This window comes from Cryptosporidium bovis (assembly GCF_009768925.1).
Source record: "Cryptosporidium bovis isolate 45015 chromosome Unknown contig_30, whole genome shotgun sequence".
Taxonomy (NCBI): Eukaryota; Apicomplexa; class Conoidasida; order Eucoccidiorida; family Cryptosporidiidae; genus Cryptosporidium; species Cryptosporidium bovis.
The window spans coordinates 64,079-89,414 of NW_027125049.1; the positions used below are offsets into that span (position 1 = coordinate 64,079).

Genomic DNA, 25,336 nt, shown 5'->3' on the forward strand with positions numbered 1-25,336 from the left:
AGTTAAACGGTGCTCATTTTGGTTCCAACTGAAATTAAATGTGCATATATATTGTGAAGTTGTGACATTAATATGTTAAATTGTCACTTTATTGTCAGAAATGATAAATTTCATTGTACTTGATGTCATTTTATGTTGCATTTGGTTGCAATTTACGGATGAATAAAAGTCAAACTCGACGTTGATTCGTCTAAGAGTTAAAACAGTCAAGTCAATATATAAATTGGATTGAAGTTAGAGGCGATTATTTCCTGTTTTCTACAGCTTTTCTCTTATTGGTCACAGTTATCTTTATTAATAATGTAAATGTTTTTTTCTTATTACTATAATTATATTATTATTATTCCGATTGGTTAACCGATTTGAAGATAATGGTGAAAAACGACAAGGAAAGAGTATGGGAGTTGCGACTTGATAAAGTCTATGCTCATATTTATACACTCGCTTAAGGCTTTACAGTATTGTCCCATTTAGATTGATTACTTCTATATTGTTAATGGCGATAATATCATTGTTAATTAAACGTCATTAAATATGTTTACTCTTCCCATTTTGTAATGGAAAGAATAAACATATCATTTTCTTTGATACTACAATGTTAGAAATGAAGCAATATGTTACCATTTGAAGATTCATAATATATCATCTGGATTATCCCAGTTTATCTGAAAGACTAGCTATTATAAGTGTATTGAATTATATACTGCTATTTAAATATGAGAGATTTTCTTTTGCAACTTTATATACGCCTTATTTAAAGAATGAAAGCGACAGTTTCACTTATTCAGGTGAGGTGCGAGTGAACTAAATGCTTACTTAAAGCGTCTAGTAACTACTCTAGTAGTGATTAAAGTGGTAAATGTGATGATTTTTTTGCAATTAATGATAATGCAAAAATTACATTTATTATGGTGTTAGACTCATTTTTAGTGCAGAATGAATAACGGGTGTTTATCTTTTGCTATAGTGAATGGGATTGTATTAAGCCTAGAACGTTTTTTCTTTTCATATTTGGTTTCAACCCGTTCATTTACTGAAATTAACTTTAACTGAACCATTTCACCTACTAGTTTCTGAACGGCAACTCAGCAGTAATAATACACGATTCGCATTTGTGATTTAGTATTGTAGAGTTGACGTTTATATACTTGTGAAATATACTAATTGAGATGTTATTTACTACTATAAAGAAGGGACAAGATACATAGAATCAATCATTGTTTTTGTCAATCTAATACATTGTCAAATATCTATTATGATTGCCCGATGCACAAAGTTATAATTTAATGGATAAATAATGAGTTTTGAAGCGATTATTGTTCACTCACTTATTATTACACCGGTCAAAATGGTTGCAAGATATAATAGCTAATGAAAATAAAATATGTGCATTAATATCACGTACTTATTGCATTTTTCTCTTTTTATTTGTTTACTTCTTTTATTAATTGATTTATGATCACTATCACCATTACTAAAGTATATTGTGTTGCAAATACTATTTATACTAATCAAGAGTGCATGCATGCATAAATTTTCGTGACAGTGAATATAGTTGCATTTTTTTTGGAGTTAATTGGAATTGAGTCTTGCTATTCGTGTAAACGGCATTATTAATGGCAATAATGATGACAATTTATTGAAGCCGTGCAATATGTAATGCTAAATACATAGGATACATACTGCTATATGTTTGTTTTACAGTCTTTAGGGTTTTATCTTACGTTGTTTAAGTTTTATTTTTTCTATTGGTTTTTGGGTGTTTATTGCTCACTTCCTATTTTTCCTGCATTTCTGTTTTCTAAGTATGAAGGAGAGGCTTTGAGGATTAAAGGAGTGGGGATGATGATGGGTCGAGTCTTGTTGGTCTCGTGAATTCATTAACATCTACATATATGCACTTTTTCAACTACTTTTTTTTCGTTTCTCTTATTTCTGCCTTGAAATGTGTATGCATGAACTAGAAACACTTGGAACAGTTGGGGAAACTAAGGGCAGTTTGGTAATGTAAGTTTTACTCGCGCGGCCCCTAGTGTTTTAATAGGTTCCTCTTTGAGTGCAACTTCAGTGGTGCTTTTTTAGGCATGAGTTAATTGATATATAAATGAAAGAGACATATATTATTTGAGTTCGAAGGCAACTATAGTGAACAAATAACATATAACTACGATAATTGTTTTGTAATAAAGACAAGATTATTGCAGGTTTGTATATATATACCTATTCAACGTAAAAAAAGGTGTGCATACTACTGTCTAGGGTGATTATTAGTGCATATTTCAACACAAAGGCGGAAAATAAGCAGTAAAAAAAATAATTTAGTACGGAAGATAAAGTGAAAAAGCGAAACAAAGGCTTTCGTTTTGCTATAAATATAAGGCGAGTTAAATAATAAGGTGACATATATAAAACAAAGCATAGGAGCAACAAATAAACAATAGAGTTGGGAAATAAGTATATTTCGGTTTAAAGGGAACAGGTAAAATATGAGAATAATGTCATCATAATTACTAATTAAAGGTAATTAATAAAGACTGGTAAAGTTTATTATTATTATTTTTTGTTTAAATGAATAGTGAAATAGTGGGTTTTTTGAGGAGAAACATTAAATCTAGAATAGAAGACTTTAAACAAGGAAGACAAAGTTGGAGACTTAAAGAGTGGCACCATCTACAGTCATTCATATATCTGATATACGGAATAGGATCGTTTATATTTGTGAGATTAATAGCAAATTCAAGTCCCGATAATAACAATTATGATCACTTTGTAAATGATTCATCGGAATATGGCAGTAATTTACTTCATTGTGGAATAACACCACTGTTCAGCTTTATCCCAATTCCAGGTTCTTATATATTAATAATATATTCAGTATACTCACTTTCCATATTGAGTGTGTTTATATCAATTATATCACTTATATTGGGTTTTTGTTTTAAGTACTTCAGTAATATACCCAGAAGTTATTTTTTTTCACCTTCTAAAAGGACAAGAATGCTTGGTTTTTCGTGCAAGGTATTTCCAATAATAATACAGATACTGAATTTACTTTTCATGTTATTTTTGATTGTACCATTTTTATATATAACAACTAGTGGAGCTTGTTATCGCAGACTTGTTAGATTTGAGAGAAATAAGGTTCAGAATTGCAGAATATGGGTTAATAAATGTGCTAAAGACAACCGTATATTCGGAAGACACTTGGAATGTAGTCTCAGGAAAAACTTTAAACACTTTCCAGCCGAAATTGTGGAGGATCCCACTATTGGAGAAAATTTGGATATCCTTATTGGTGGCCCAATGCCATTACTTTGTCCGATGTGTAATGAAATAAGAATGGATCAAAATTCTCCACTTTATAAAGGAGAAGCTTATGTCGAACAATTAAAGTCTTCAATATCCAAAATGGAGTCGCAAACTCTTGCTGACTACAATAGGAATTTGTACCAATCTGATTCAATTTCGCTTATTCAACTCTTTAAGGCCGCAGGAGAGGTTACTGCTGGTAAACAGAAGGCTAGAGCTGAAGCAGAAATAGAAGGATTTGAAAGTGGTATAAGTACCCCGAAAAAAGACCAACATTTAGATATAGGAGATTTAGTCTCATTGAATGAGCCAATATACATTGATTTTAATTATAGCACAATACCTAAATTTCAACCACCATCAAAAATAAATATTCCATCCAAATACAAATCAATTGTAAATAGATACGTTGCTGCTTTATCGTCACAAAATAATGATGACTCTTTAATTAATGAAGATGACGTTGGAAAACTCGTTCATAAAACCAAAAAATCACAAAAACCTAAAGATAAGTCGAAATCACAACTCACTGTTAAACAAGAAAGCGAAATAGAAAGCAGCAGACCTCAAAAAAGCTCTGATTTTAGTGACACAGACAAAGTACTATTCAAATTTAGTGGCATTCCTAGCGGAGTTTTACTCTCAAATTATGATATTTACAGTTTAAATATGGAATTTGAGGCAGCAAGGTACCAAATACAAGTCACAATGCACGAAGCGAGCAATTTCTCAAGATCCATTTTTGTATTCATGCTTATTTCCCTTATCTTTTGGGCGCTATCACGTTTCTTCTCATTTGTCATTTTTGAAGCTACACGTACAGAAGCATGTTTTTATGTTCCTAATACGAAAAAAAGTATTGCATGGTCCGGCATCCGCCGACTCATGGACATTCTCAATTAACGCCACTTCCTTACTATTAACCTCTCTAGTCCGGTCTCCTCGTCCGGGTAGTCGATCTGCCCGAGTGGTTAAGGGGCTTGACTAGAAATCAAGTGCGGTCTCCGCGCACAGGTTCGAATCCTGTGGTCGACGCTTTTTGCGTAATTGTAATTTGCAACACAATTTCAAAACAAGTAGCTGTGAGTAGTTGGCCGTTGGTTTTAGTCATGTATGAATAGTTTATGTCGTTAGTTGCGAATGGTTACCGTTCCTTGTTATAAGGAATTAATTATACGAGAGAAGGGAGGAAACAATCAAACATGGATAACGATTGGAATTGTGGCTAGAATACTTGTATTGAAAATATTTATTTTTAATTAAAACTATATTTAATCACGTTATTTTAATTAGACATTAAATTAATTTTGGTTTTAAAAACATTATTTTCCATATATTTCAATCGCTTTAACTGTATTCACTTTCTCGCTCTTTTTCTCAATACGGCTTGAGTTAGTTCTGACATTTGGTGCTTTGCTTCTCACACAAACTAACGGAAAGGTCACCTGCCGCCAGTTTGTAATATTTGTAGTGGCAACTAATCTACACAGTTTAATGTATATTAATTAGAGAAGAAATAAAAACAGTAAGTAAAAGGGTGTATGTACATAAATAATACATAAGGGTCACGTGAATACAAGTTTTGGGTACCTAGTTTTATAGCAGTTTGTTTTTACGTGGTAGAAAACCTTTTTTGGTATTGGTGTCAAGAACAATAAGAACACAAGCCAATACAAAACTAACTACCTATTATTTTTTAACTTAAGGCTATACTTGTTTCAATCTTGTTAAATTTTGGATGTCCGCACAAAACTTATTTTTTTAAATTTTTAATATATTCTGGTTATTAAAATAAGTAAAGGTGTTTAAGTATCAAATATAACATTTAAATATGATTAAATATAAGAAATATATGGTCAACCTTTTGCTTCTAACTGTTGTGATAATCTATGTTGTAGTTGCAATCATACCATTAATTGCAGCCGATTCGTCCGAGTTAAGTGGTGAAAGTAAAAAAAGAAGTTTAACAGTTGATTCAGAGACATACTCTACTAAATCCATTTCAAAAAACTTTCTTGAAAATCCTTTGACTTATTTTATAATGGTTTGGATGATCGTACACGTCCTTTTGGGAATACTATTCTTTTGTTTTCTAGCTAGTGAAAGAGCACTGATGAAACCAACATCCGTTACTCTTTAAATTACTTATTCCATTTATTCACTTGTTTGTAACTTTGTTGCCTCTTATTTGTATTCCCCCTACCTTTAATTGATTATTTTTGTGTTAAATATTTTAGAATATTTACAAACCGATTCAAAACTGTGAAAGAAAGAAAAAGTATGCGTTTCTTTAATATTTTTCAGTCTTATTTTTGCCGTATAACTTTGAAACAAACATCCATTAAAGCCATAATGAGAGAAATCTATACAGTGAAATTACAATTGATGTTATGGCAATCAATTTTTTTAGATCAAAACTAACCCATAAACACGTCAATATTTATATTTCAACACAAACATACACAAGGAAAACATACACAAAGCTTCAAATTTAGCTTAGCAAAACAAATAACATTAATGCTACCATATAGTTTGAATATAAATATAAGCACTATGTGTTGTTAAATTGATTCTTATTGCAAAATTTGACACTATATATGCTAGAAAACATAGTATAATCATATAAATAATACTAAAACGCTATTTTGATTCATTTCATGTGTCTTTTAGACTAAATATTTTTTGTTTCTATATTTATCATTTCTTATGGTATGCGCCGGTACCTATTGGTATTTAATTCTATACCGGTGTGATATCTATCTCGAGAAAAAAAAAGTGAGGAAAGTGAAAAATTAGTGGCAAATAGGGGAAATTAAAGTGTGAAACAATAAATATATATACAGAAAAGAATAAGTTCTTTACAAGGCAAGGCTTAAATGAGAAGTCGAATATCAGTAAACTACGGTGATACGGTGGAGGTAACAGATGTGGGGATTGAGAACAAGGAAAACAATGCTGAATTGTTTATAGACCACAGGAGAGGAGAGGTGAATGAGCTTTATGAGAAACTGCAAAACATAACGCAAATAAAAGATAGAGAGAAGAGATTAGAATTATTTCAAAAGGCAATAGCGCTTATGACTTTGGGAGTGGATGTTTCGTGCTTATATAGTTTAATGATACTGGCAAGTGCAACACAAGACCAAGTTGAGAAAAAGATAATATATTTTTACCTCACTCACTATGCTGAAAAGAACTCAGATCTTGCACTTTTGATGGTAAATACACTTAGGAAAGACAGCGTCGATGAAGATCCAGTGATAAGAAGTTTGGCCTTGAGAAGTTTTTCATCCTTAAGAATACCAGTTATGATGGAGTATATTGAGACAATATTAAAAAATGGGCTTGATGACGAAATAGGTTACGTTAGGAAGACAGCAGTAATGGGATGCCTAAAGTTGTACCACTACTCTAAGGAAGAATTTTTTGGAACAAAATTACTTGAAAAATTGCAACACATGATGGAAACTGAGCTTGATCCAAGCACTATTGTGAACATTATATATGTGTTAAATGAGATAAATAAAAATGAAGGTGGTGTTGGTTTTTCAAAACATTTTTTATTTAAACTACTTAATAATATAAATATATTCAGTGAATGGGACAAATACATTATTTTGCAGCAAACGATAAAATATGTTCATGGAACTATAAATACTGTTGAAGAAACAGGGACAGAGGAAGAAGATAATACATATCAAATGCTTAATTTATTGGATGACATAATCAGACATTCTAGCCCAACTACTTTCTTAACATGTGTAGAATTATTTATAATGTTGACAAAATCCCATCCAAATTTATTCACTCATGCTATAGAGAGGGTAAAAGGACCTATATTTACACAAATATCAACATCAATACCTGAAATATCTTATGTTATATATTCAACATTATTATCTTTGTTTTCATTTCTTTCAGACTATTCTGAGGACGGAAAATTAATAGTTAAAAGCGAAAGTAGATTCTATTCAAAAAGCTTATTATCACATTTTGAAGATGAATATGGCCTTTTGTTTTTGAGAAACGGGGATCCAAGTTATATTAAAAACGTTAAGCTTGACTTACTGCCGTTTATAAGCTCTAAAAGTAATTCAATTTCCATATTAGAAGAGCTTTATTACTATTCTTTTGAAATCGATGATAGTAGTTTGTTGCACAAATCTGTTTACATTATGTCCATAATTGCGATTAAATATGCGCAAATTATTAAAGATGAAGTTGAGGATAACATTAATACTGAAGAAACATCACTTGAAAATTATTATGAGAATTCAATATTAACTGATGAATTTATTCTTAAATATATTAAATACATTGAATGTTTTCTCATATCTGAGGACGAGACAAAACTTAGTTCTGCATTGATGGGGCTTGAACTTATAATGGAATCTTTTCCATGCATTATTTATAACACGATTAAAGAGTACTTTGACATTAGTTTGGTTGAAAATCTAACGTTTAAAACCAATGGAATTTGTTCTTTTTTATGGATAATGACAAAAAACCCGGATTTAATACAAGATAACATATCTAATATACTTGAACACGTTGTTTCATTATTAATTGATACTTACGACTCCAATTTAAACAATTCGGGTGAAGCATACCACATACCTTCAAGGAGTTTCAGTATTGTGCTAGCAAGCTGCTGTAGACTCTTCTTTTACTCACCAGACGATATAAGGCCAACACTCGGAAAATATTTGTCTTTTACTATCGAAAGATTGGACTACCCTGAAGTAAAAGATCAAGCATTGTTTTACTACAGACTGCTTCAGTATGATTGCAAAATAGCAAAGAAAATAATAGATCATGACCCAAAATTCTATTCTTATAATAACTCTAATTCATTAAATATACTTGAAAATTACTTTAATAACTGGAAAAAGGATTTGTTCTCCAATTTTAACACTTGCTCAGGTATTTCCAATATATACAAAAGTTGTGGCTCTAAAATGAATTTCTTTGGAAGATATTTAAATAATACAGTCGGTGATGGTAGTGGTATTAAGAGTAGTGAAAATGAATCGTCTTGTAGCTTTGGAAGTGATTTGGTTTTTAAAAAGTCTGCGTTAATCCGACCAGAAGAATTTGAAAAGCACTGGAACAAACTTAAAAATATTGAGTTTAATACCGAAATAGAAGTTAATTTAAATCTCAAATTTGAAAGTTTAGAGTTTTTAGATAGCTTTGAGGACGACCTTTCTGAAATCTTTGTCTACTGCATTGCCTCAGGCAAAATTGACGATAACAATTTCAAATTATTTTTATATGGAATTGCATGCAACAAAAACAACACAGATGTATATTGTCTTTCTGAACTAATTATTAAACACCTATTTGAATCCAAATATAGGATAACTTGTTTTATAAGGTGTTTTTCTAAATCATACAAACATGGAGAGAAAATAAATAATCAATGGTACTCTGAAGAAATGTGGAAAGCAATTAAATCAATACTTAACAAGTACACACTCCAATGAGCGAATTAAAAAGAAGTCTCATTTAGTTTACTACAGTTTACACCCCATTCTCGTCGATTTCTGTATTGTATATTTGATAAATACGAATTGACTCCTATTTGACATTTTTACGTAAAGTTTTATCTTAAGCTCTAATTTCTCATTTCATTACTTCATTTGTGTTTATCTCTTTTTCCATTTCTAGCACAAACCAGTAGCATGTGCTAAGAGTTTATTGAAACAAATTCCCGCCAAAAAAACCATGTAAATTTATCTATTAATATATAATTATACATTTAACCCCCAAATGTAAAAAAAGTTGATAAGTAGGTATACTATTTAGAGCTTGGGTCGTACAAGAATACATAATTATATAAGCATCTACTGGATAGAGAAGACAAAATGAATGGACCAATTTTTGTGGATAACTTAGTATTGCAGAGAAATAGGGAGGTGTTTTTACAACAAATAAAGAGGTAAGTTTTTAATTATTTTTATTATCTGCTTTTGTATTTTAGCAACTAAAACATTAACATGCTAATTTAATGTTTTTTTAGGGATTTGGGGGAGTACTTTTCAATGATGGGGATAAGGGATAGTGAGTATTATACACTAGAGGACATACTAGAGAGAGTTAGAGTGTCAAATATAAGGTTTAATAGAGAAGCAATAAGAAAGGTGTTCCAATCAGTCAACACGACACATAACTATAAATGCAGTGGAAAGCAACTAAAAGAGGGTTATTTAAAAAGAAGATGGGAATTGCAAACAATGTTGGACACATGTTCAAGGGAATTTGAAGCTCTAGAGCAATTGCGTCAACAAGCTGAGAACAATTTAAGGAGATATGAAAATTTGGGAAGTAGATATGCAGATGAAGAAGAGGAGAGTAAACTTATGATACAAATAGTAAGTTTGGAGCTAAAGGATGAAATAAGTGCAAATGTTGGGTACAAAATACATCTGGAGTGTCAAGATCAAGTTATAGAAACGCAGGTTAGATGTTATCATGAGGAGAATAAGTGCGTATATTGGAATGAATTATTTAGTTTTGACATTGAAAAAGGACTTGGAATTAACTCTAGTTACTTAGAAATAATGTTATTCGAAGACAAAAATAATGTTAATTTAGGTGGTTGTAGTGTTTTGTTGGAGGATTTAGCAGACCAAAGAAAACATGAAATAAAAAAAGAAATATATAGCAACAATGAAAGTGTATCAATTGGTTCACTTATACTTTCATGTCAGTGGTTATATTCAAAACACATATTGTATAAAAGTTACGTTAGAGAATTTAAACAAAAAAGAGACCAAAAAATACATGATTTAAATAACTATCAAAATGAGCTTTCTTGTTTAGATGATCCCTTTTTACCCAAACCAGAGAATTCATCCCTTATTTTATATTTGTCTTCAATTCCGGATTATATCGCAGACAGACTAGATATGTTTTTGACACAAAACAAAATTAATGGATCTGAGGTCTTATTTAAGTATGTAATTTTCATATCATTTTTGCTGCAGTGGATTGCTAGTTCAAATAGATCACTTTATCTTGACTCACTAACTACTTGTTACATATTTTGGTGCAATCTTGGGAATGATGGATTAACATCCACTAGATGGACTAATAATGGCTTTAAGTTCGTACTATCCTCCATCATAATTTCACTCGCGTTAGATACAATCTGGATGAGTATTTTTTTTCCTGCTTGGAGCGTCCCTTCTGAAGAGAGCGATTTGAGAAATTTTTCAAAGGTTTTTACCTTTTTCAATTTTGTTTGGAAAATTATTCTATTTTTTATTATATGGAAGTCAAGAAACGAGCTTTTGAAATACCAGCAATACGATGAAATACTGAGTAGAAAAAATAACAAACAAACAGATTTATATTTCAGATCTTAATAGAAGATAATGAGTCAATTAATCCCTATCTATATATACTATATTATAATGCGCTAATTCACACATTCTAGTACTAGTTCTGTTATACATGCTATTTTTTTAATTTTGATAATATACGTATCTATATTATTTCATATTTATTCCAATACTGCATAAAAAAGGTTATGTCTGCTTATTTGCTTGATATAATGTAATATTTGTTTACATCAGCTCTTATTTCTGTATAATGATTATTTTGTTTGTTTTCGACTTCAATTTCTCACAACATTAAAATGTCATAATTGTCTTTATCAAGTCTCCTGTTAAGTATATCGTCATTTTCCTGCATTCACCTCGAATGAAACGGGAAAAAGAAAAAATATTGATAATTTGTTTCTTATTTAATCCTCTTTTTCTGTGTGTTTCAGTTAAAAGTTTTCATATTCCATATATATTCGTAATTACTCTTTATTTATTCTCGTCACAATCTTCTCACTAAAAATGAAGTTAGATTAATACATATATCGTTTTTTGAGACTAAAATCGAAGTAATACCACCTTAATTATGCATACAAGTTAAACTAAAAAGCCCTGCCCCAAACTCTTTAGACTTTAATGCAAGTTTAATGATGCTATACTCTTGATATTTTACTTATTCATTTTTAGTTTCAGATAAAAAGCTATGGCCTGAGGGAAGAAAAAAACTCTTATATTAGAAATAACTATCCAAATATTGATATATTTGTTAAAAAAGAGGATTATTCAAGCATTAAGCAATATGTTCATGTCTAGACAAATGCAACTGTAACACTCTTATTCCTTAAATATATTCACATTCCTAACCATGAAGCGTGGTTTTTCCTTTGTATAAATACTTCTCAATTAGAAATTCATTCCCAAAATCTGACTGAATGTGTGAAATAAAACGTATATGTTTGTGTAATGCTATGTATTTTGCAAATATGTATATATAGTAAATAGAAACGAGCTGGTTTCGTTGAATTGACTGGTAATTTGAAGGTCATATCACTGTGTTGAATCTAACAAATAATTTGTCAAATTGTGGCTGAAACTGATTTATTTATCTCCAATAAAATTTAATATTTTTAATTGAATTTCCAATAGACGCTATTCTAGATCTATGGACTTCCGGATGTCTGTAGTTATATATTTTTAGGTAAATGCTGTGGAAGAACCCATAAATCAAATAGTAAAATCTTCTGGGATATTCTAGGGGGTTGTTTCTGAAATTAAGAAGAATGTTATTGCAGCACTTTACAAATACCTTTGCATTTTTTTTAATAAAGTGAAAAATCTTTTTGCATTTTAAGCATTTTAAAGGCAAATTCCTTACTTTTATGACAAATTCTTTGCCATGATTATATATGAATACGCCAATAGATTTTAACCCGTAGAAAACACTTTCATAAAAACTTGATACCTTTGATAAGATACCTGAGTTTTGTATCCTTTCTTTTGAACTAGAGATAATCTGTGAAACCGAATCTATCTCAATATTTATATTTGGACTTGGATAGGAAAATACCTGGCTTCTGCTTTTAAGTTTCTCTTCATATTTTTGCTTAAACTCTTCAGGTTCAGAAGTTACAACTTCCTGTGCTGTAGTTGAGGCTATATCTATGGCCTCCTCAGCTGATATGTATTTTCTATGGTAGTCTTTCCAAACAAATGATTCTGATATTGAATTTCTACCTGATTCAACAATATTTGAAACGTGACCAAACACAGGCCTAGCATAGTTTATTGATGCCCTTGCCATGTTTCTCAACGAATAGTCCTCTTCTCCAGAACCAACAATGAAGTTTCCTACTCCACCAATAATTCCACCTAAACTGAAGCTTCCTCTTTCAGATGACATCTTGAATATGTAAATCAAATACAAAAATAGGCGAAAAAGAAATCAAACTCTAATCTTAAGACGATTATTTCACGCTATTTACTTAATTTAGGTTTTTTGTCCGAACTTATTCGACTGAATTTTTCATTTAAGATATAATCACCATTGTTCGTTTAGACAAAACGTTTGATACCTATATATCTTTAATGATTCTATAACATTCTAAAGTTTACACATTCATTTTTAGGTTTATATAGAGACATAACATGGTAATTTTCGTGTTATTTTCTTGTTATTTTTTTAAAGTATAAAATGACATATTTTGTCTTTTACACATTGGGCGGGAAAACACTCTTTCGTGATCTGCATGTGCATGCAGATATTTGTAAACTAAGAAAGAAATAAATTAGGTTTACTCTAGAGAGCACATATTTGGATATCATTAACAGCAAAATTTATTCTGGATGAGTTGTCCTTGTTATCTTTGAATTCTTGCTTATTCTTAAACACAAGAGAATAAATTATTGTGATTAAATGTGCGTATTTTAAATTACCAGTTGTCTTCGCAGTAAAGCGAGAACTGAGCGTAGATTAGACAGGAATTCGACTCCTTTATTTTTTCAATTTGAGTTATAAGTGTATATTATCATTGAATTGCACAAATGATAACGTGTGTAACTGTGTAGCTGTGCAGGAGCAGAATTAACAAGAGCATTAGGAAAGGAAAAGTGTACGACATAACATAAAATGAGTATCCATGAAAAATACATTCCGGTAGATAATAACGGATTTCTGTGGAGTTTTGCATCAACAGACCCTTTGAATGGAAAAGAGAGAATTCATTATTGCTTGAATAGTTATATGTACGATACGTCTAAAGATGGATTTTTAGGTGAAGGCAGTTTTTTTAGGGCATACAGAGCAAGAAAACTGGAATTTGATTCGTGCGATAAGGGTTTTTACGATGATTATCATGATTGTGGCGATAAAGAGGGTGAATATTGGGTTACATTTAGAGTCGGATTAATATCTTGTTTGAAAAGTCAGAAAATATCAATAAGCAAGAGAAATAAGTTAAATAACGAGGACGAAAATGAAAATGATTTAAAAAGTCGAATAGCATTTAATGAAAATATTATACTATCTATTTACGACAGGGTTCTATTAGAATCTTTGATTATGAGTAAATTAAATCACGTAAATATATCCAAATTGTTTGAAATAATACAAGTCCCCGAATATAATCAAATAATATTGGTTCAAGAATACTTTAGGAATCAAATAATGTACTGGAACTGTAAAAATGGAACTTATAGTGTACTTGACAATTCAGAGTGTAGTATTGTGTATAATGAAAAGACTTCTTTAGTTATTCTTGCACAAATATTAGATTGTTTGGAATATATACACGGACTTGGAATTATACACAGGGATTTAAAACCGGAGAATATTTTTCTATCGGGAAGCATTGACAAAAATAATCTCGTTTACTTGAACAGTGACGTTGTAAATTATAAACACTTACTTGAAAACGAAATAACTTTTGACTCTGAATCAGAACAAGAATATACATATTTCTCCGAGTTTAAGCTTGGATCAAATATAAACAGGGAAATAGGTAATGGTAGCGAAAACGATTCCTTCTTCTTTCAGGAAGTTGACGGAGAACCATTTTTAGAGAATAACGATTTTGAAGAAAGTTGTATTTGGTACGATTCACCTTTTTTTGATTCATATTCGCAAGCAAAAACGGAGATTAAACAAATTTTTGCTACTAAAAATTGCAAACTAGAGTGTGACAAAACAAAACAAAAGGGAGAAGTAAATAAAAATGAATATGGCAAATACAAAGATACTGACAATAACGATGATCCATATTTTTCACTTTGTAAGGGTAAAAACGCGGACATTAAAAGCTTGCTCAGTCCCAATGTACTTGAGGAACTCAGTGAATTAGAAGCATACAAAACCATTTTTAATTCCAACAAATCGTCATCTAACCTGGATTTTAATAATGTCAATAAACACGAGAAACATGGATTTTGTATCAAAATATCGGATTTTAACTCCTGTGTTTTAGTTGACAAAAATAATTTGGTATTTGACAGAGGTGAGTTTTCCCATTTTTTAATTCATGTATTGAATGTCTGCAAAACAACGCACTACACATGCAATGTATACCCGTGTTGTTTGTATTTCAACTTACGTGTATTTTTTTCCAATTTTTATTAACTATTAAATTAAAACCAAAAACAATAATTTAGACGGCTCAATGTTATTTACTCCTCCGGAGTGTTTTAGTTTAGATTGCACAACAAAGGGAGTAGACGGCGTTAAAAGAGATATTTGGTCCTTAGGTTGCGTAATGTACTGTCTAACCCATGGAAGAGTACCTTATTATGGTAGAAATACAAAAGAATATCTTAAATCAATTGAAGACGGCGAGTCGTTGACATTTAGAGAGGGAATTTCAGATAACACAAAACATCTAATTGCTGGAATGCTAAAGGGAAACCCAGTGGAGAGAAAAAACATAAGAGAAATAAGGGATATGATGCAGAAAACATATAATTAAAATTTAAATGGGTTTAGTTCACAAATAAACTATTTTTTGTTAACAAATTACTTATTTAATATTTACGGGAATCTACCAATTTTTTTTCTATTATTGGAGTAAATGTCAGTATTACTGTTTTCCATGTCTGAATCATAAATTGAAACTTCAGTTGTTGCCATTAAAGATGCTATACTGGCCGCATTAGATATACCAGACTTTACGACTTTAGTGGGATCAATAATACCATTTTTGATCATGTCAACAAATTTACCATTCCGAGCATTAAATCCAAAAAATTTATCGCCGTTATTGAACTTTTTAATTAATTCTCCAACAACAACGGGACCTTCGAATCCAGCATTTGATGATATGAGACTACATGGAATTTTGCATGCATCTTCAACTATTTTAATCCCCATTGCTACATCATAATTATCAATTTTGTCGTAATTATTATTGTTTGCATCTTGTTTTCCGAAGTGATATAAGTCTTTAAGGTTCCTAGACGCCCAAATAAGAGCAGAACCACCACCAGGAACGATTCCTTGTTCCAGTGCACATTTTGTAGCATTTAGTGAGTCTACAAATCTGTCTTTGAGTTCAGATATTTCAGTATCAGAATAGCCACCAACTTTGATAATAGCAATTTTTCCTGTTAATTTAGCATATCTTTCGCTAAGCTTTTTTTTTTCATATTCAGATAAATCTAAGTTGTTTCTGTTTGCTTCATCCATTTGGTGTTTTACCAGGGATATAATGTCTCTAACTTTACTAGAAGAGGATCCCTTTCCTTCAGTGATGATAGTTTCTTCTTTTGAAATGGATACACTTTTACATTGACCCAAATATTCACTAATGTTATTGCTGTTTATGTCGGAAACATTATCTGATGAATATTCACCATTTATTATTTTCGCACCTAAAATTGCAGACAAATCGTTTAGAAGTTGTTTTTTGTGTTCTCCAAAGCCTGGTGACTTAATTGCACATAATTTGAGGTTGAGCTGGATCTTATTTAGAATAAGCGCTGCTAGTGCCTCGCCCTCAATATCATCGGCTATAATTAAAATAGGTGAATTTGTTTTTAAAGAATGCTCCAAAACTGGAAGTATTAAGTTCATATCAGATATCTTCCCATTGAATATAAGTATGTTGGGATTTTCCAGTTCAACCTTTTGATTTTTCTGGTTTGTAATGAAATAAGGCGAAATGTATCCACGATCTATTTTAATCCCTTCAACGACATTCAATTCACATTTGGTTGTGTTCCCCTCAACGATATGTATAGTCCCATCCCTACCTACCTTATCATAGGCTTTTGATATTATTTTTCCTATTTTTAAATCATTATTTGCACTTATTGTTGCAACATTTAATATATCTTCCCTTGTTTTCACAGGCTGACTTAATTTATCTAGTTCACTAATTACATACTCAACTCCTATGTTAATTCCTCTTAACAAGTCCATTGGATTCAACCCAGAGTCAACCTTATCGCATCCTGATCTGTACATTTCCCTTGCTAATACTGTTGCTGTAGTTGTTCCGTCTCCTGCTTTATCATTTGTAGCCAGTGCAACGTTCTTAAGCAATTGAGCCCCAATATTCTCAGGTTTACTCTTGAATTCAATAGACCTCGCCACAGTAACTCCGTCCTTCGTTATTCTCGGTGTTTTCATCATTCCCTGATCTATGACTACATTTCTTCCTTTTGGCCCTAGAGTAACCCCGACTGCATCCGCCAAAATGTTTGCTCCCTTTAACATTTGTCTTCTCGAAACGTTTCCGAATTGCAGGTCCTTTCCCGTGTTGTAGCAAAATTTGCCTAATCTGGACATCATCTTCCTCATTATTCCTCCACCAACCAAACCAATGCTCGCCTTATTTAGTGCACCGGTTCCGATAAAACCAACTCTGTTTCTCAAACTACTGTTAATAATACCTCCAAAACCTCCATTTCCAAGGGAGTAGAGCTCTCTCAAACCATAATTTGTTTTTAAATAACCATTCATTTTGTTCCTTTATGCCTTTTCACAGCCAAATTATAGACTATAATTCAGACTTTGGCATTGGCGGCAAACACCAAAATAGATATGCAACCCGATACCTTTAGGGGCGTAAAGGTGTGTAAAGCAATGAACATCGTATGTGGAGTGTGAAAAATAAATTAGATGAATAACCTAAGAGAATACACCAGTTGTGACTATGATGTAAAAGTACAAGCAATTCGATTTTCCTGATCCATCATTGTTGCAGAGTAAGGTGCAGCTCCACTCTGACTATTAGAGGCGAGGAGTTAAGTGGATGGGAACGGAATTAATGAGCCACTGAATTAATGAATGAAGAAAGTTTTTGATAATACTCTTTTTTTGGATTGTTTGATCCGGGAATATCATGACTGGCACCCTCGACCCACCAGGTGGTGATTGGAGGATGATATTTATTTTTTTTTGCATTCTCAAAAAGCTTGTGAGAATTGGAAATGTGAATTACTTGGTCGCTAGTTCCATGCAATATAAACATAGGAAATGGGATCTTTCTGATATTTTTGTAATTTAGGAAGACATCACACACTATATCTTTGTTATACTCCGGCGAAAGTAAAGCGTTTAAACCAGATGCGATTCCCGATTGAACAATAACACCTCCAAGAGGCAATGCATTATTTTCACTACAGTTATTGGAGTCTATTAATGCTGATTTATCTTTGCTTTTGATATTTTTTCCAAGCTTTTTTGCCAAATAAATCGTAGGAGCGGAACCTATACTTTGCCCAAGTAAGAATATCTTATTTGCTGGAATTTTAAGTACATTGACAGCATAGTTATATGCAGCCTTGATGTCAGCATACATGCCTCTTTCAGTTGGCTTCCCCAGCGAAAGTCCATAAGATCTATAATCGTAAGCAATTACATGAACGTTTAATTTTAAACTCATATTTATAAATACAGGCAACATGTTGCCTATATCACTTGCATTTCCGTGGCTATAAATAAATAGTGGAACCTGTTTATTCACCAAGTCCAACGATGTTTTTCCCAGTATAGGAGACACCACTACACATGATATAGGTATTTTCGATTTACCACTCTCAATCCACGTGCTATATATGTTTACTTTAATGTCACTAACCAATAAATCCACAAGTTTTTTCTCAATATTTGTAATAGATCTTAAAGTAATGTATTCAATACCAAATTTTCTATTAATAAATTCTCTCTTAAATACTAATTCATTACCGTCTAGTTCTTTTAACACCAAACCACTTATTTTAGGTGGAAAGAACGAAAATGAAGATACTATTTTACTTCTTAATCCCATTGTTGTTAAACAACAAAGTGCTGCTATAATCGGCTTACTTGGCACATTGTTGATGTTTCCCTCCCCTATATTACTGCCAACTCCATTTCCTCTTAATTCTTTCTCTGAACTAATGCTTCTTCCATTTTGTTCATTTTCAACTGTATTCCTGGTTTTGTCTTTGCTGTAATTATTCATGCATATCTTATCCCCTTCACTATCTCCAAACATTCTTGATGACCCGTTCATCCCGTTATCCATGTCTTCGTTGGCCATATATAGGGAATAAAGGTCTTGGCTATCGCTTTATTTATGTTAATAAGCCTCTTCTTTGCAAATATAAATAGGAGTGCATATATTCAATCACTTATACCAGCTTAAATATGTATATTTATTCAATGTACTGTTGTGTGTTTAAATATAAGTTTATATATTTACCTGCAAATGTTTGTATCCTGTCTCTTAGTTTTCTCAAATTTATTTACATCAGCCTAACCCCACTCATTCAATTATTGTAGTTAGATACGCCCAATCCTACACTTAATGCCTAAAGAAAACTTAACCGAACAAAACAATATACTCCTTCGAAATTTGAGTCTACTTTCCTTGTATTCAGTGGTATCACACGCATAAATATATCCACACAAAAAAAACTTGTTTAATTGTTATCTGTTTTTAAACTATATTTTCTTTATTTATTTGACACAAAGGCGGGTCTTTATTGTGCAGCGCTTTGGCGGGTCATTTGTTAGTGTTTATTAGTATGACTTGAAATTCAAGTGTGAAATTGGAAAATATATACTGAATTCATGCTTAAAAGGTGATGATAAGGTTGCATCGATAGTGTACCAGTAGGGCCAGAGATACAGTTGATTCATATATAAGGATAACATTTGGAATCAGTTGGTTCGGTTTGTGATGCAGGAGGAAGTATTGTGAAGTGAAAAATAAAATTTGTTCAGAATAGGCATCTTTTATAATAACTACGGTAACACTAATTATTAAGCACAAAAATATATTCAGTTTTAATGCAGTACAGCAATGCAATACATATAGAATATATAATAAGATTACTTGGCATAGATAGAGATAACACGCTAAATAAATGAGATTAGAGGAAGAAAAAACTAAGAAAGAATACCAATTAAATGATAGTGACTACAAAATTTGTGCAAATAGCCAGCAAGACATTCTCAGAAAAGATAACAAACATCTTCAGAAGAAAGAAAACTCTGATAATCACAATACTAGAAGTGACTTGAATCTAACAAGTAGCGATAACAATCCAAATAATATTCCACGTGGCACACCAACCTCAATAACTAATACGCCCTCCTCACGTTCTTTATCCTACATGTCAACAAGTACAAATACTCCATCATTTACTCAAGGCTCAATGATAGCGTCAAATTCAGGGTATGACTTTAGAAGGGATAACGTTCTTAAAGACCTTTTGGTTAATATACAAAGCAAATTAGTAACTGCGAATTCAATGCACGATCAAATAATAATTGAGAACCTAAATAGAATGCACGAAGTTGAGTGCCAAAGAAACATAGAATATATATTGAACAAAGCAAAAAAGTTATGCGATTATTTTGAAAAGTGAAGTTAAAATATAAATATAAAATTAGTAAACATTAAAGGAATTAATAATCAACAAAAAGGACTTGATTCCGAATAGCTACAAAGAAAATACATTTGTAAACAACTTTAAACATGCTTTGATTATTTCTTGTGTATGTCGCGTCCTTCCATTCTTCTTCAACAATGTCGAAGTATTTTGATATAATTTCTCTTATCTCTTCCCAAGACAACTCTATAGAAACAACATCATTCATACCAGAATAATGGTATAATAAAGGACCCAAATTAATCCATACACCATTAGGAGGTATTAAATTAATAATAGTACGGATGTATGTAATTATATTTTTAGCTGTATCTAAAAAAAAACACGTTAATACAGCATCCCAAATTTGTATTTGATTTGAATATACTTCTACAAATTCACCAGCACACATACTTAAATCGTGACCGTACTTGACGTATTCATTTATACATATATCCGGAATAAATACGGGTCTTAGGTTATCTTCTTTTTTTGGTCTGTTTGACAGTGAAAATAAATATGGATATATCCTGATTGAATTTTTCTCAAACATATAGTTCAATATAAAGTTGCTACCTAAGAGCATTGCATAACTTATTTCATTTCCTTGACACGAATAACCTAATTTTGCCACTTCGAATAGTAATCTTCCCAACCCAGCGCCAGGAACCAAAACCTTTTGTCTTCTTGGATTACTAATATCAAGTGGCAAATATTTTACTAGTGCTTTTAAGATGGGATCGTATGATTCTGATCGTTCCGCTTCACCGTGCTCACTCCAATCTCTCACAAATTGTCTCAATGTTGCTTTTGCCTTTGATATATTGTGCATTGTAGTGCTTGGGACAGCATTTAAACTATAACCTCCCATGTATTTTTCATTTTTTAGTGAATAACATAAACAGTCCTCGCTGTCACAACACACATTATTGTTCATATTACTGTGTCTATATTTACTTAATGTTTCTTGAGATTTATTTCTATTGCTATTTCCTTTATATTTGTTTTTACTCTTAACATTATTTTTAGTTGGATTATTTCGACTTTTCGTCTCTGCTATTTGAAAATAAAGATCAGGTGAAAGCATTAATTTAAAAAAATTCTGGTTTACCTTTATACATGACCTGTATTTATCTATCTCACTTTCAATATTTCGTAGTGGATAAAGCTTTAAGTCTTGATTTGATAGACTATTCAAATTTCTTTCGATTCTAATTAAATCCTTAAATACGTCCCATTCATATATCAAGAAGGATGTAACTACGCTTATAAAGTAATTATAGTCGCTTTTTATATTCTCTTTTGCAACACTATCCTCAACTTCTTTGTAACTTAGTGGAAAATTGCTCTCAAAGTACTTAATGTATGTATAGACATCCCTGTCATCACCATCATAATAAACTATTTCATTAAGTCGCTCACTTTCTGGAGTGTTTTCCGTATCACTCATATTAGTCTACTTTGTTTTCTTACACACTGGAACAAAGCTAAATTGATAATTTCACTCTCTTATTCAATATTACCAACCTAACTAGTTTGACTAGCCTCACTCTTATTTTCCACTCAATAGCTAATACAGCCACGGAAAACTATTTTGTTATCCAAATATATCTATTATCTCGCTTTATCTATTCTGCAACAATGAAAGAGCAAAAATGCTATTATGCAAATATGAAATATTCCAAGATCCAATATAAAAAAACAGCAACTTTGACTTAAGTTTGAAGTGATATTTTAACATCCAGTAGAATACGCATAAACACGAATATTTATGAGCTTTTTTGTATTAAATGGAACATACTAATTAATATAAACTATTATTTACTTTCCAGTAATATTTTTGTCAAACTTAGTACTTAATCGAATCAATAAATGTTTCTTAGGTCTTATTTACAGTGATTATTCGCTCAAAGTCTTGATAATTCTAGAGTTGAGCAGATACAATTTAAATGTGTACAAATAAATTAGTACAAAAGTGAAACTTGTAAATAGATGACACAGTATATATTTATTTCTGGATATTGGAGTTTTGTTTTTAAGCGAATAAGCAATGTGGTTCTAACCAGATAAACCTGATGATATAATACTTAGCTTTACTTGTGTTTGATCCTTGTTCTCCTTTTTCAAGTTTTTGTATCTTAATGTATTTTCGAGTATCAAGGTACCCTATAAAAATGAGTTCCCGCCAATAATGATAAATTTTTCTGAAGTAAAACAATTAATAAATACAAATAATTGAGTGAAATAGTGTACAGTGAATAAGTAATATCACTGTTACGTCTCAAAAAGCTGAAGGTAGAGGTGTAAGGCGAACAAAGGTTCATTAAACACAACACTAGTTCATCTTTTCACTTGTATATACATACGTGTTATGTATAAATCTGATGTGCCCAAATAATAAATACATATAACGTATCCCTATTGACAATAGATTTCACAGTAAATAAGTGGGAAATAACGTAAATGGATTACAAGCTGCTGTCTGAGAGATACACTAAGTGTTTAATTAGTTACAACACTTTAATATACAACAGTGACAGCTTTTCTACAGAAGTTAAAATAAGCCAACTGTTAGAACTTGAAGAAGAGTTATCAGAACTGGGGACATATATATATAGTTTGAGCATATTATCTAAAAATGAGGAGATAGATGGCATACACACCAATGATTTAAAGTTTCTACTTTACACATACTTGACTGCAGAAACAAAAAGAGTAATTAAAAATACAAAAGCTTCTAGGGACTATCTTCAAAGGGAGAATGACTTGAATAGTATTAAATCATTATATTCAGAATTTCTGAACGAAATCGTATCAATTGATAATGCGATATTTAAAGAAACAATTGAATCGACGGGCAACGAGAGGATTAAATATGGCACATTCAATGATAAAGAAATAAAAAAGGACAGAAACACCAAAATAATGAGATTTAAAAAGATTAAAGAACTTAAGTTACAACTTGACTTGTTTATAAAATCTGATTTCTTCCACTCAGATGAGGCTGAAAACAGGGAAATGTATATTAAATTAATAAACCTATTTTTTTTAGAAACTATTGATCAAATAATAATGATTGAAAATGAACTTCAAATTCTTGAGTATTTTAATTCAAATAAAGAAAGTGGTATTAATAATGATATACCAAAGTACAATACAGAGAAGCCAAAATTAAATGTACAGAATATTCTACCAAGTGTTAAATACCTAACATCAAGCCTACCTGATGATAAATACAAACATGATTTTTCCTTCATTAATATTAAAGAGAAGTTTCAATCAAAGGTATTCGGACCAAGTCACGCACTCCCCACAATATCTATTGCGGAGGCTGCGGATATTGAGTTGGCTCAGGCAAGAGAATATGAGAAAAGCGCTGAAGATATGAGGAAAGCCAAGGAAGCTAGATGTGCAATTCTTAATGACAAAGAATACAGCAAAGAAGAGGAAGAAGACGAATACAAGGCGAGATCCTGGGATGACTGGAAGGATCTAAATCCAAAAGGTCATGGCAATACAATAAAGAACGTTGGATAATTTTATCTTTAAACTAGTAAAAATGAATATTTCAAAATGAAAAATACATATTTGCAGTTAATTATTAATATTGTTTTATAGTACTGAATCTTCCCTTGAAATTAACAATCCATTCCAGGGTTTTCATCTCGTTGTTGTTGTCCTTACTAAGATAGCTGTTTTCGTGTTGGACAAAATCGTTTTTTAAAATGTAATAAATGTTTTATTTACCTTTATTATTAAAACATAAACTAATCGTTTATTTCTTTTGCAAACTTGACAAGTTTCTATTAGGCGGGAATTCTTGTTTATATTAAATACCAAGAGCAAGTGAAATAGGTAGAAATAAAGATAGTCGAATAAATTTTGTCTTGTGACAGACACAGAATTGCAACCAATGATGAGAAATTCAATGTGAGAAGTTTTTAATATAACTGATAACTAGAGTGTGAAGGTAAATATGTAAGATTTTGAAACAAAGCGAAGAAAGTGCGATAATGGATAATAGTGATATAATACAATTTGAAACTGAAGAGCGAGTTGAAAGAACAACCAAAAAAAGGGGAGTAGAAGCAGTTGATAACGATGAGGATGAGGAAGGTTACGAACCATATATAAAATATCTTCAGGCTTTAAGTATGTCTTGGAGCAGTTGCCAGGCATCTTCGATGCTGACAAAAGACCTGGTTGATTACATAGTTCCCAGGTTTCAGGATTGCAGTACACCTATTAAAGTAAGAATAATAATGAGTATACTATACATTAACGAATCCTTGAGGATAGCATGTAAGGATAAGTTCATGAGTATACTTAATTGTGGTGAACTAGATAGGGACGATTGGGTGAGAAAGCTCTCTAGATTGTTAATACCGTATGTCCAAAAAGGTGTTCTTGACCTTGGAGAAACTGATACTGAAACTGCCTTTAAAATACTTAGATATTTAGATGAATTAAGAATGAAAGAAGGCGTTGAATATAGATTAAAACCACCATTGGAGTCTATTCATATGTGTGACCCTCTAACAGATGAATCAATGCAAAGTGAGATACCGTATTATAATATCGACTATGATAACTTTGTTCCACAGAAAGACTTTGAACTCCTTTTGCAAGATATTGAAAAGAACGGTATCCAAAAGATGAGGATGTTAACTAGCCAACAAAATAATAAGAGAAATCAAAATTTTTGTGGTTTTTCATCATTTTCCTTTGACCTAACAGGTGACTCTATAGGAAAAATAGATAGTACTTATAATACCACCAATAACACTGACAATGATACTGGCGGTGGAAGTTATAATGGAATTGGTGTCGTTGCGAAAGAATGCAACAGTTTAGGCAACAGAGGTAATTTAAGGAGTATCCATAGAAATAGATATGGCCTTAAAGATGAAGACTCAGTAACTAGCAAAAACGATGACAATAACAACAATTAAGCTAGTTTTATTAGAGGTGTTTGACTAAATTATAATTAATATCAAGACTAGATGCTTTTAGACCGCACAAAGAGCACTAAAAATTAAAGTATAACTGAATTATTACCACAGCTATTTTGATTTCAAGCGATACAAAATAAACATGCTGTATTTAAATCTTTATAAAATTAACTACAAATATGTGTATTCAACAGTAGAAGCTGTTCAATTTCTAGTGTCACTGTTGCTGTAATATATACGCTCGAAAGTTTACATTCAACTTTACAAATTATATGTTTTACGTAACTTTTATAGTTGAATCAGTGTATCTTTCCCAATGCACTTATAATCCTATTCATTCCACATTACATGCGTTTTGTCCTCGTGATTTTGTAACTTGCTCACTTTTAGGCTGCTGTT

General features: G+C 31.4%; 12 protein-coding genes across 12 annotated transcripts; 8 read left to right on the top strand and 4 right to left on the bottom strand.

Moving 5' to 3' along the window:
- Positions 1 to 2,568: 2,568 nt before the first annotated feature.
- On the top strand, positions 2,569 to 4,212 carry FG379_002374 (uncharacterized protein; the record flags this gene model as incomplete). Its single annotated transcript, XM_067327704.1, has 1 exon — positions 2,569 to 4,212. The coding sequence occupies one exon, from the start codon at positions 2,569 to 2,571 to the stop codon at positions 4,210 to 4,212; it is 1,644 nt and encodes a 547-aa protein (XP_067182110.1).
- A 928-nt stretch (positions 4,213 to 5,140) lies between these two features.
- On the top strand, positions 5,141 to 5,449 carry FG379_002375 (putative transmembrane protein; the record flags this gene model as incomplete). The annotated part of the gene is made up of 1 exon (XM_067327705.1): positions 5,141 to 5,449. The coding sequence occupies one exon, from the start codon at positions 5,141 to 5,143 to the stop codon at positions 5,447 to 5,449; it is 309 nt and encodes a 102-aa protein (XP_067182111.1).
- Positions 5,450 to 6,185: 736 nt separating this feature from the next.
- Positions 6,186 to 8,795, top strand: FG379_002376 (beta-adaptin AP complex subunit-related ARM HEAT repeat; the record flags this gene model as incomplete). Its single annotated transcript, XM_067327706.1, has 1 exon — positions 6,186 to 8,795. The coding sequence occupies one exon, from the start codon at positions 6,186 to 6,188 to the stop codon at positions 8,793 to 8,795; it is 2,610 nt and encodes an 869-aa protein (XP_067182112.1).
- A 381-nt stretch (positions 8,796 to 9,176) lies between these two features.
- On the top strand, positions 9,177 to 10,679 carry FG379_002377 (uncharacterized protein; the record flags this gene model as incomplete). Its single annotated transcript, XM_067327707.1, has 2 exons — positions 9,177 to 9,250; positions 9,332 to 10,679. The coding sequence occupies 2 exons, from the start codon at positions 9,177 to 9,179 to the stop codon at positions 10,677 to 10,679; spliced, it is 1,422 nt and encodes a 473-aa protein (XP_067182113.1).
- A 1,060-nt stretch (positions 10,680 to 11,739) lies between these two features.
- FG379_002378 (uncharacterized protein) lies at positions 11,740 to 12,537 on the bottom strand (the record flags this gene model as incomplete). Its single annotated transcript, XM_067327708.1, has 1 exon — positions 11,740 to 12,537. One exon carries the CDS (start codon positions 12,535 to 12,537, stop codon positions 11,740 to 11,742), a length of 798 nt encoding a protein of 265 aa, XP_067182114.1.
- Positions 12,538 to 13,263: 726 nt separating this feature from the next.
- Positions 13,264 to 15,091, top strand: FG379_002379 (kinase domain-containing; the record flags this gene model as incomplete). Its single annotated transcript, XM_067327709.1, has 2 exons — positions 13,264 to 14,626; positions 14,781 to 15,091. 2 exons carry the CDS (start codon positions 13,264 to 13,266, stop codon positions 15,089 to 15,091), a joined length of 1,674 nt encoding a protein of 557 aa, XP_067182115.1.
- A 62-nt stretch (positions 15,092 to 15,153) lies between these two features.
- Positions 15,154 to 17,085, bottom strand: FG379_002380 (Hsp60 -like chaperone (ATpase); the record flags this gene model as incomplete). The annotated part of the gene is made up of 1 exon (XM_067327710.1): positions 15,154 to 17,085. One exon carries the CDS (start codon positions 17,083 to 17,085, stop codon positions 15,154 to 15,156), a length of 1,932 nt encoding a protein of 643 aa, XP_067182116.1.
- Positions 17,086 to 17,389: 304 nt separating this feature from the next.
- On the bottom strand, positions 17,390 to 18,622 carry FG379_002381 (uncharacterized protein; the record flags this gene model as incomplete). Its single annotated transcript, XM_067327711.1, has 1 exon — positions 17,390 to 18,622. One exon carries the CDS (start codon positions 18,620 to 18,622, stop codon positions 17,390 to 17,392), a length of 1,233 nt encoding a protein of 410 aa, XP_067182117.1.
- Positions 18,623 to 19,478: 856 nt separating this feature from the next.
- On the top strand, positions 19,479 to 19,834 carry FG379_002382 (uncharacterized protein; the record flags this gene model as incomplete). The annotated part of the gene is made up of 2 exons (XM_067327712.1): positions 19,479 to 19,789; positions 19,822 to 19,834. 2 exons carry the CDS (start codon positions 19,479 to 19,481, stop codon positions 19,832 to 19,834), a joined length of 324 nt encoding a protein of 107 aa, XP_067182118.1.
- A 188-nt stretch (positions 19,835 to 20,022) lies between these two features.
- FG379_002383 (uncharacterized protein) lies at positions 20,023 to 21,435 on the bottom strand (the record flags this gene model as incomplete). The annotated part of the gene is made up of 1 exon (XM_067327713.1): positions 20,023 to 21,435. The coding sequence occupies one exon, from the start codon at positions 21,433 to 21,435 to the stop codon at positions 20,023 to 20,025; it is 1,413 nt and encodes a 470-aa protein (XP_067182119.1).
- A 1,013-nt stretch (positions 21,436 to 22,448) lies between these two features.
- On the top strand, positions 22,449 to 23,522 carry FG379_002385 (uncharacterized protein; the record flags this gene model as incomplete). The annotated part of the gene is made up of 1 exon (XM_067327715.1): positions 22,449 to 23,522. The coding sequence occupies one exon, from the start codon at positions 22,449 to 22,451 to the stop codon at positions 23,520 to 23,522; it is 1,074 nt and encodes a 357-aa protein (XP_067182121.1).
- A 476-nt stretch (positions 23,523 to 23,998) lies between these two features.
- Positions 23,999 to 24,937, top strand: FG379_002386 (apicomplexan specific; the record flags this gene model as incomplete). The annotated part of the gene is made up of 1 exon (XM_067327716.1): positions 23,999 to 24,937. The coding sequence occupies one exon, from the start codon at positions 23,999 to 24,001 to the stop codon at positions 24,935 to 24,937; it is 939 nt and encodes a 312-aa protein (XP_067182122.1).
- Between the last annotated feature and the right edge of the window lie 399 nt (positions 24,938 to 25,336).